Source organism: Sinocyclocheilus rhinocerous, unplaced genomic scaffold (assembly GCF_001515625.1).
Source record: "Sinocyclocheilus rhinocerous isolate Xijiao unplaced genomic scaffold, SAMN03320098_v1.1 scaffold1606, whole genome shotgun sequence".
Taxonomy (NCBI): domain Eukaryota; kingdom Metazoa; phylum Chordata; class Actinopteri; order Cypriniformes; family Cyprinidae; genus Sinocyclocheilus; species Sinocyclocheilus rhinocerous.
The window spans coordinates 708,722-718,244 of NW_015628313.1; the positions used below are offsets into that span (position 1 = coordinate 708,722).

The 9,523-nt window shown below is 37.5% G+C and overlaps 1 protein-coding gene across 1 annotated transcript in view; it reads left to right on the plus strand.

Annotated features, from left to right (window-relative positions):
* Positions 1–9,523, plus strand: part of syne1a (spectrin repeat containing, nuclear envelope 1a) — a 133,452-nt gene that overhangs the window by 116,462 nt on the left and 7,467 nt on the right. Inside the window, exons 131-138 of the mRNA XM_016548796.1 lie at positions 4,608–4,770; positions 5,205–5,392; positions 6,982–7,132; positions 7,446–7,628; positions 8,104–8,241; positions 8,694–8,885; positions 8,987–9,287; positions 9,411–9,479. Of these exons, the coding sequence (XP_016404282.1) occupies positions 4,608–4,770; positions 5,205–5,392; positions 6,982–7,132; positions 7,446–7,628; positions 8,104–8,241; positions 8,694–8,885; positions 8,987–9,287; positions 9,411–9,479 (1,385 nt within the window). The remainder of the gene's footprint in view (positions 1–4,607; positions 4,771–5,204; positions 5,393–6,981; positions 7,133–7,445; positions 7,629–8,103; positions 8,242–8,693; positions 8,886–8,986; positions 9,288–9,410; positions 9,480–9,523) is intronic.

The window sequence follows — 9,523 nt, forward strand, 5'->3', positions numbered from 1 at the left end:
GTAGTATAAATATATATATATATATATACACACACACACATATCTATGCGCAGCACAGCTTTGTTTACAGCGGTAACCAAGGAAACGCTATATTGCAGCAGCTGTTCCATAAGCTGTTCCACCTGCTGTCAGAGAGTGAATTTTCTTTCAGTCCGTCTGCTGTTTGTGTATTGCGCAGGTGTCTTATGTAGCATAATTTCACACATCTAAAATCAGACCATTCTGTTTTTGCTTTAAATCTTGAAATGTATACAATTTAATTAATATCAAAAACAACTGTTCATGCTATGTGTGTGTAGCATCTTTGTTTGGATCATGATTAAAATGCAGTGGTTGCCTTTAATTTTAAATGGCTACAGATATTTTAGTTTTAAGCTAGTTTGCCCGTTATACAGCAAATAAACAACAAATAAATTGGTTTAAAGAAAAAAAAATTGATGATCAGTATCTGAATCGGTAAGTTTGCTTGTAAAAAAAAAAATCGGGAAAAAAATTTGGTCTTAAATTTCATATACCGAGGTGGTGAGGCCGTTACACCTCGGGTGTGCATTATTTTTCTAATAATTCAACGACCCAGAGTCAATTATTCTTCTTATACTACGGTTACCACACCTCAAGACATCGATCAGATTATATATTTAAAGGGATTCGTCCTGTTTTTGTACTTAAATCGCTATTGTGAGTAGGATTATTTGGTAATAAGCTGGTAATGGAGGCTTGAGCCATTGATAGCATTCTAATGCAGTTATTAATGAAGTTATTAGAAAGAGAGCGAGAGAGACAGAGACACACAGAGAAAGAGAAAGAAAGAGAGAGAGCTTTAGGCTACCTCTGTGCGTCCCTCAACAGTGTTCTGCAGCAGTGTCTCTAAACAGCGCTGTTATTACCTCGCTAGTGAGAAATATCATGTGTAGCCTTTAAGTTGCTACACTATATAGGCTAATTAATTAATAAAACAACTGTTCATGCTATGTGTGTGTAGCATCTTTGTTTGGATCATGATTAAAATGCAGTGGTTGCCTTTAATTTTAAATGGCTACAGATATTTTAGTTTTAAGCTAGTTTGCCCGTTATACAGCAAATAAACAACAAATAAATTGGTTTAAAGAAAAAAAAATTGATGATCAGTATCTGAATCGGTAAGTTTGCTTGTAAAAAAAAAAATCGGGAAAAAAATTTGGTCTTAAATTTCATATAAGGTGGTATTAAAATGGGTCTTAAAAAGTCTTAAATTTAACTTGTTTATATCTGTAGACACCCTGTGCAGAGTGTCATCTTTAGAAATAGGGGCATGAACTGAGAATGTTCCTTGTGCTAATGGCCTGTGGGTGGAGAGGAAGTATTTTGCACCAGCATCTTAAACATGACACCATGGTGTCTCTGGATATGACTGGTAAAAGCGAATTGTCTGCAGTCAGGACTGAAAGCCTCTTACATGTGTGGTGTTGATTTCACTGTGGCCAGTGTGTGAGAGGGTCATCCTCTCACACTCTTGTGCATTAGCTCTGTGTGACTGTCTTGATTTTTCCCTAAAAGTTTATAGAAAAAGGTAGTATACTGACAAACTTTTATTTGGATTCAATTAAAGAGCTAACTGGAGAGATTTTGCTCAATAAAAAGTATCCACACTGTTCACAAGCAAGCATATTTCAAACACAGATACACTGACACACACTTTCTCTCACATACACATTTACTTGGCTTTCTAAATGCAGGGCATTCCAACTAATACTGTTTTTAAATGCAGTTAGTTAAAAATACTATAACCTAACCCTAACAGAAAACCTACTGTATTTCTTCAATTAAAAAACTTCTTATTTACTTTATTTTATACAAATGAGGATATCCCCAAAAGGACGTTTTTTTCCCCCATTTAACTCACTTTTGGGTACAAATTTGTCCCCAAAATATGTTTAAGTATGTCCACATACACACATAGACATCAGGTTTTGTTGTAATTTTGGATTTCCAATTTAGCTCTTGCACAAAGATAAAGAAAATTACTCTCTTTTTTTTTCCCTTTTATTTCGTTTACTTTTAAATAGGTGAAGCGAGTAAATGAGTTGAAATGAATACAATTAATGTTGAATACTCAACTGGAACTGGTTGTGTTGGATTTTGCTGTATTTGGCTGAGCAAAGATTTGGGTGGCTCGCCAATGTATTAAATTTCTCTAATGCATAAAATAAGTAAGCTTGACCAGAGTTCTTGTGGGGAGAAGATTTTATTGAGGGTAGTAGTGTAGCACAGATCTTCAGCAGCAACGTCAGTGTGTCGGCCTTCAAAATATCTGAACCCTTGTAAGAGTCCTAGCTTCTACCTGAGTTCTGTCTGTGAGACAGAACTTTATACCTGGTAACAAATGGCCTTCAAACAATAGACTGATGCCATTAGGACCTCCTACTGGAGAGACAGGGTAGAAGGTCCATCCTGTGTATTTGGTTTACACGTTTACAGGATAACATCAGAAAAGATTCACAAGGTGACATATCAGATGTTGAATAAACAAGAAAGAACTATACACAAATACACAATCCTTCAGCTGGTTTCAAATTTGGTTTGGTAATTGGTTTCAACAAAGGTTAGAACAATGCTGTAAATAATAAGAATATGAACACCGATTTAACAAAAACCATCAACAATAATAGACTTTTTTTTTTTTTTTTAACTGCAAAACAACTGTTTTTAAGGTTATATTTTAGTTTTAAAACTAAAGAAATGTTGAATGTTCTTCATTTTTTTCCTTAATATTCTTAATTTTAATTTTAATGAATCAAAATAAAATAAAATAAAACAAAAATAATATTTTTCAGTTTTTGTTTATATGAATAATGACAGACACAGACATTCCAGTCCTCTGATCTGCACATGCTAATGACTGTCGTCTTATTTTAGCCACAGCAGTATATTTGTCACTCCCAGCTGCTCATGCCTGCACTTGAGAGCAGTTCACACACACATGCTCAGACACCCCACACACTAACCAGGGGACTAGAAAAATCCTGGTCACTTTGTTGTTCAGACGAAAGAGAAGGGGAATTTTGACAGTGTGGAAGTTTTTCTTTCTTCTGGGACAGTTGATTGAGAGGATTATGCCCAATGGTGCTGGATATGGGCACTGATAACATGGCAGGAAGTCCTGGACAGGACTCCGATCTGCCAGAGTGTGACTGTGACATTAACAGGCAGGAAAACAGTTATCCACTTATCATTTACATATTACGGATTCTCTTTTATGCAATTAAATTTTTATGTTGCCATGTATTGTGGTATTTTCTGTCATACTTAGACATGTCTTAATGCAAAGTGTCTGAAATGTAGTTTATTAGATTATGTGGGTGAAATATGTCGTTTAAGATGCTTAAGTGAAGCTATCATTGCTTTTCTCCACATATGTGATTGCCCAATAGACCAGATAGTTTCACTGAAAATCTCAGTTTGTTAAATGGAGAAAATGCTATACCATGCTGTATTTGTTGACCTTCTGTTGTTGTTGCGGTGGGTTTAGCTTCAGTGTGCCTTTGTGCTTTAGGAATGTAGCTTGAAGCACAGTCACACTGAACTGTTCACATACCAGGGTTACATGAGGGCTTAATCTCACCAGGTCAAACATTGTCTGTGTTTTGGCTAACTGCCTACAGCATACACCAAAGTTTCAATCAAAGTTGGCTGAAGTTGAATCATGTTCACTCAGCATCTGTGCTCTTTGCTTCATATCCAGTCTGAGATAAGACATTTTTCTGAGATCTAGATCTGGAATGGTGGCACAGCTGAAACATGCTATGCTGGTATGCGTGAGTGTGTGTCGGTGGCACTGCATTGAGCATGTGATTCTGTATTTTTAGGCACATTCAGGATTTCTAGGAAACTCTTTAACACCATTGGATTGCATTCTGCCTCTGTCACTTGTTAACTGATGTAAGGTCAAGTTGTCTTGCATATTTGACAATATAAGCAAAGTAACTTCATAAATCCACCAAAAAAATTGGACAATGTAATGCATTTGCATTGTACTTACATATGTAAATTATATGTTTATATTTACACTGAAATGAGACAAACTGATATTGTGTTTTCATGACTCTTGCAATACTAATTATTTTTCTTTCAATTTATTGTTGACAAAAATAAATGGAATAAACAAATAATTATTGAACTATTATAATATTAACTTAATATACATTATTATTACTATTAATTAATAATATTTTATTATATTTTTTATTCAAATTTATATTTATAATAATAAACATCTTTTCTGTATTTTTGTCTTTGTTTTGGGCTGTGTATAACTTTAAAACTTAAAATGCTATGTTATCAAAAGACATCCAATACTATAAAGGTCTTTCCAATCAAAATATGACTGTTCACAAAAGACATTCGTGAATAAAATTAATGACGAGTGTACATTCTATATTTACTGATTATTTAAAGGCAAATTTCATTCCGATCCCAAGTTTCTTTGATTAAACATAAAAGACGTTTGCACTGTACAGTTCTGGTTTATAGCCTAATTACACTAACAGCTTAATTACACTTTTTGCAGAATGTTATATTAATACAGTCTCTTTACTCTTCCTCTGTCTCTCTGTCTCTGGGGTCTGTAGGGTAAAGAAGTTGCGGGAGACACTTGTGGCCGTGCAGCAGCTAGATAAGAACATGAGCAGTCTGCGCTCCTGGCTGGCTCACATCGAGACTGAACTCTTACGGCCCATCGTCTATGAAACCTGTGACTCACATGAGATCCAAAGAAAACTTAACCAGCAACAGGTAACGCACACACACAGAAAAGGCATTCATTTACATATGGTCGCATAAAAGTCTGTCAGTATAGTAAGTCTTACGAAAACTAGTATTAAATCTCTGCAAGTAAAATAAGCCCTGGTCAAACGTCAAAATAAGAACTTGACTTCATCTGGCTCAGTCACTGACCCACTTACTGTTTCAGTATCATAATGTATCCTCACTTTACCCAGCAACAGCCAGCACATATCAACCTCTTTCTGCATCAGAGACAAATTATCATTGTAAAGAAGCAATGTTAGTCAAACATTTTTAGAACTGATGATGCAACAAGATTAAACATATTTGTAGAGAAATGCATGACCTCTGCCTAATAAACTGAAATGAAATAGAAACAGGCAAAATGATCAAAATGTCAGATGTCGTGAGAAGCTCAGTAGAAGTCTACTATCTCTGTGCAGGATCTGCAGCGTGACATTGAGAAGCACAGCACGGGTGTGGCATCAGTGCTGAACCTGTGTGAGGTGCTGCTGCACGACTGTGATGCCTGTGCCACAGAGACCGAGTGTGAATCCATCCAGCAGGCCACACGCGGCCTTGATCGCCGTTGGAGAAACATCTGTGCTGTTGCCATGGAGAGGAGGCTGAAGTGAGTGTGTTTGTGTGTGATTTATAAGTAAATTGGAAAATGTACACATTGGTTTCTGTGTAAAAGTACACTACTGTTCAAAAGTTTGGGGTCAGAGTATGTGAGCGGAGTGGAGCGGCAACAATTTCCCCTCTGCGCTCCAAGCATGCAATAATCACTCCGCTCCGGGTTCAGCATTTCCCGCTCCTCGCTCCACTGATCAGAAATGCCGCTCTGCCTTCACTCCATGACGAAATTCACGGATAAAGTATTTCAGTATGTTTTGAAATATTACAAAGTTCTGTTCAGAACTTTTTACGATTTTAATATTAAACTAAAAATAAATACACTATACTAGAAGAATAGTTTTGACATGGTTTACTGGAATACTACATTTAGCCCACGTCTATATTAAATGACTGTTTAACTCGCTTGTCTGTGCAGTGTCTCTCTTCTATGGCGAACCTGAGGGTTGTAGTTACTTCAGAAACAGAGAGAATATGCTGTAACTTTTCTGTTTTTAAGCTGATAAATCACAGGACAGCGTTGACAACAATTTTTTGCACTCCTGAATGTTTCTATGTGCGCACGATCTGTACGTTATGTGCGAGCTTGTGTGTTGTGCGCGCGTGCAGCAATGTAGCAGCACATTAGTTTAGAGTGGAGATTAACTACCTGTACAATAAGCTGTTTTAAAACGTGATTTCACCCAATCAATATTGAGTATCCACATTCTATAAACAAGCATGCCTGAGAAATAACCTCCCGCACTCGTCCATGACCGTCATTATAACCACCTTTCTGATTTGAGTGATCCACTTACCGGTAAAGCTAGCTAATGATGTTTAATGCATGAATTCTTGATAAAATGCAGTTATATTATGGGCTGTTGGCATTAATTGTACTCGTGCTCTTGCGCTGTTGGAGTGAGTGAAAACCACAACGCTTCGACTTTCAAAAAATCCACTCCTCGCTCAGTCAAAAATCATGCCGCTCCACTCCCACTCCACTCCGCTCACATACTCTGTTTGGGGTCAGTAAGATTTTTAAAAAGGAAAATAGTCTTATTCAGCAAGGATACTTAATCAGAATGATCAAAAGTAACAACCGTTTTCAACATTAAAAATAATAAGTCTTTCTTGAGCACCAAATCAGCATGTTAAAATGATATCTAAGGAATCATTGACTCTGAAGACTGGAGTAATGGCTGCTGAAAATTCAGCTTTGCCATCACAAGAATAAATGTAGCTTTGCAGCATAAGAGACTTCTTTGAAAAACATTTTTAAAAATCCCAAAAGTTTGAACTGTATATGCTAATGAAGACTGCAGTTCATGAAAGTGAAAGTGAAAATTTGCTATTTAGTATAGTTAAAGTTGATTCAGGCCACCAAAGGAACAGGTGTGAGAGCATGTGTCATGCCAACCGACTCAATGTATACAGGTTAAATCAGAGTTGACTTCAGCACACAATGAACTGTTTAACAGCTGTCTTTTTAAAATGAAGTATTTTTAGTAAGCCCCGTGAATGATATTGTACAGTTGTACTTCCAAGTAGATTTTCAGTGTGGACTATGTTTGTGTTTGAAACTCACTGTATGTGTTTTTGCAGGATTGAGGAGACGTGGAGGTTGTGGCAGAAGTTTCTGGATGATTACTCCCGTTTTGAAGAGTGGCTGAAAGTGTCAGAGAGGACAGCAGCTCTGCCCAACTCCTCTGGAGTGCTGTACACCGTCGCTAAAGAGGAGCTCAAGAAGTTTGAGGTACTCAGAGATCCACAGATAGAGTTAATAAGGTTGAGGCAGTGAGTCAAGAGGATAATTATGAATAGGGCCTGAATACAAAAAGACAAAAAAGTAACAAGAATACTGTTGGGAAATAAAAAAAAAAGGATCACTGCTGACATCTATTGGCCAAAGTCCAGTCTACTTCAACCTTTAGTCTTTTACAATTTGTAAAGTGTCGTTGTTGACTGAAACAAATGCTAAACCATGATTTATTTTAAACATGCACTTAACTAAGGTGTAGTTTTCACTTTTTCCAGTTTGTGAATTTAAGATTTTTTTTGCCTCACAGGCATTTCAGAGACAGGTACAGGAGTGTCTGACCCAACTAGAGCTGATCAATAAGCAGTATCGAAGGCTGGCACGTGAGAACCGCACAGACTCATCCTGCCATCTACGACAAATGGTGCATGATGGGAACCGGCGCTGGGATATATTACAGAGGAGAGTAGCTGCCATCTTGCGCAGACTCAAGGTGATATATTATATATATTATATACACTACCGTTCAAGAGTTTGGGGTCAGTAAGATTTTTTTTAAAGAAATTAAAAAAAAAAAAACTATTCAGCATGGACACATTAAATGTATCAAAAGTGACAGTAAAGACATTTATTTTTACAAAAGATTTCTATTTCAAATAAATGCTGTTCTTTTGAACTTTTTATTCATCCAAGAATTCAGAAAAAAAAACATACGTTACGGTTTTCACAAAAATATTAAGCAGCACAAGTATTTTCAACACTGATAATAATAGGAAATTATTAGAATGATAATGAATGCATATTAGAATGATTTCTGAAGAATTATGTGACACTGAAGACTGAAGTAATAACTTACCGTGTATATACTTATATATTCAGAACCTCTGTAGGAATCACTATTAATGCAGAACCTAAACTACATATAGCAGCAGCATGATTAATTGACTTGTTATTCTTTTGTCCTGCAGCATTTAATTGGTCAGAGAGAGGAGTTTGAAACAGCCCGGGATGGTATTCTGGTATGGCTGACTGAGATGGACCTGCAGCTCACCAACATCGAGCATTTCTCAGAGTGTGACGTTCAGGCCAAGATCAAACAATTAAAGGTCAGGGCTGTGTGAGCATACATGAATAATTTACATTTAAAAAAAATATATGAACATGTAAGAGCTATAGCCTTGTGGGCAGCACTCCAACATATGGCACAGCAATGTTTCAGGGAGACTTGAGTTTGATTCCCAGTCCTGATCCTGTCCTCTCCCATTATTTACTGTCTGTCCTTATACTGTCCTGTCAAAATAAATGCAAGAAAATGCATTTTCTTAAACCAGACAGGCAGATGTTTAAGAATATTTGGTGAATTTGAATATTCATTATAGCCAAAAAATGATTTTAACTATAGCTTTATACATTGACTATTCACTAACATGCATGATATATATTTTAGACCTGGGAAATGCTGACGCAAAACTATTTTTACTTATTCTGTAGATCATTTACTTTTAAATTTTATTCAAAATTACTTTTCACTTTACTTGTGAACACTTGTGCGTTCCAGGCATTCCAGCAGGAGATCAGTCTGAACATGGGGAAGATGGAGAGTGTGTTTGGGCAGGGGGAGGTGCTGATGGAGAAGAGTGAGCCTCTAGATGCTGCTGTCATAGAGGAGGAGCTGGATGAGCTGCAGAGATACTGTAGGGAGGTGTTTGGTCGGGTGGAGCGCTACTACAGGAAACTCACACGCCTGCCGGTAAGACACACAAATTCAGACATGCATGCACACTTGTTTATATCTCAGCTTTTGCTTTGCTTAAAGGTGGCTCTTACTTTTGTGGTACCTCTCATTCGCAGCTAACCGATGATGAGTGTGAAGGCTCAGATCGTGAATTCGAGTCGGGTGACCTCTCAGACCTTCAGTGGGGTGAGGATGGTGCCATGCCCCAGACATCTAGCAGACCACCTTCAGCTGGCACTGTTCCTGTTCGCACAAACGGCTCCGGCCGGGACACCCCTGCCAGTATAGACTCCATCCCTCTGGAATGGGACCACGACTATGACTTGGACCCCATTGGCCACTCCATGTCTGCACAACGGGGCAGACAAAAAGATGAGGATGAGGAGTTACTGTGTTTGGCCACTGCAGCACTTTCAGGTGAGTGTGCTTGACCTGAAGGATGTTCTCATGAGATAATGCTCCAGCTGAGTGTCCACCACCATGAGAAATTCTTCTCTGTAAACTGTTGGTATGTTTTGTTGTGTATCTCTTTTTCCACAGACGTAGTGATTCCTGAGAGCCCTGAAGCTTATGTAAAACTAACAGAAAACACATTGAGGTCCTCCTCTGGTAGGCAATAAGTTGTGGAATGCTAAATTAATGCTAATCTACAC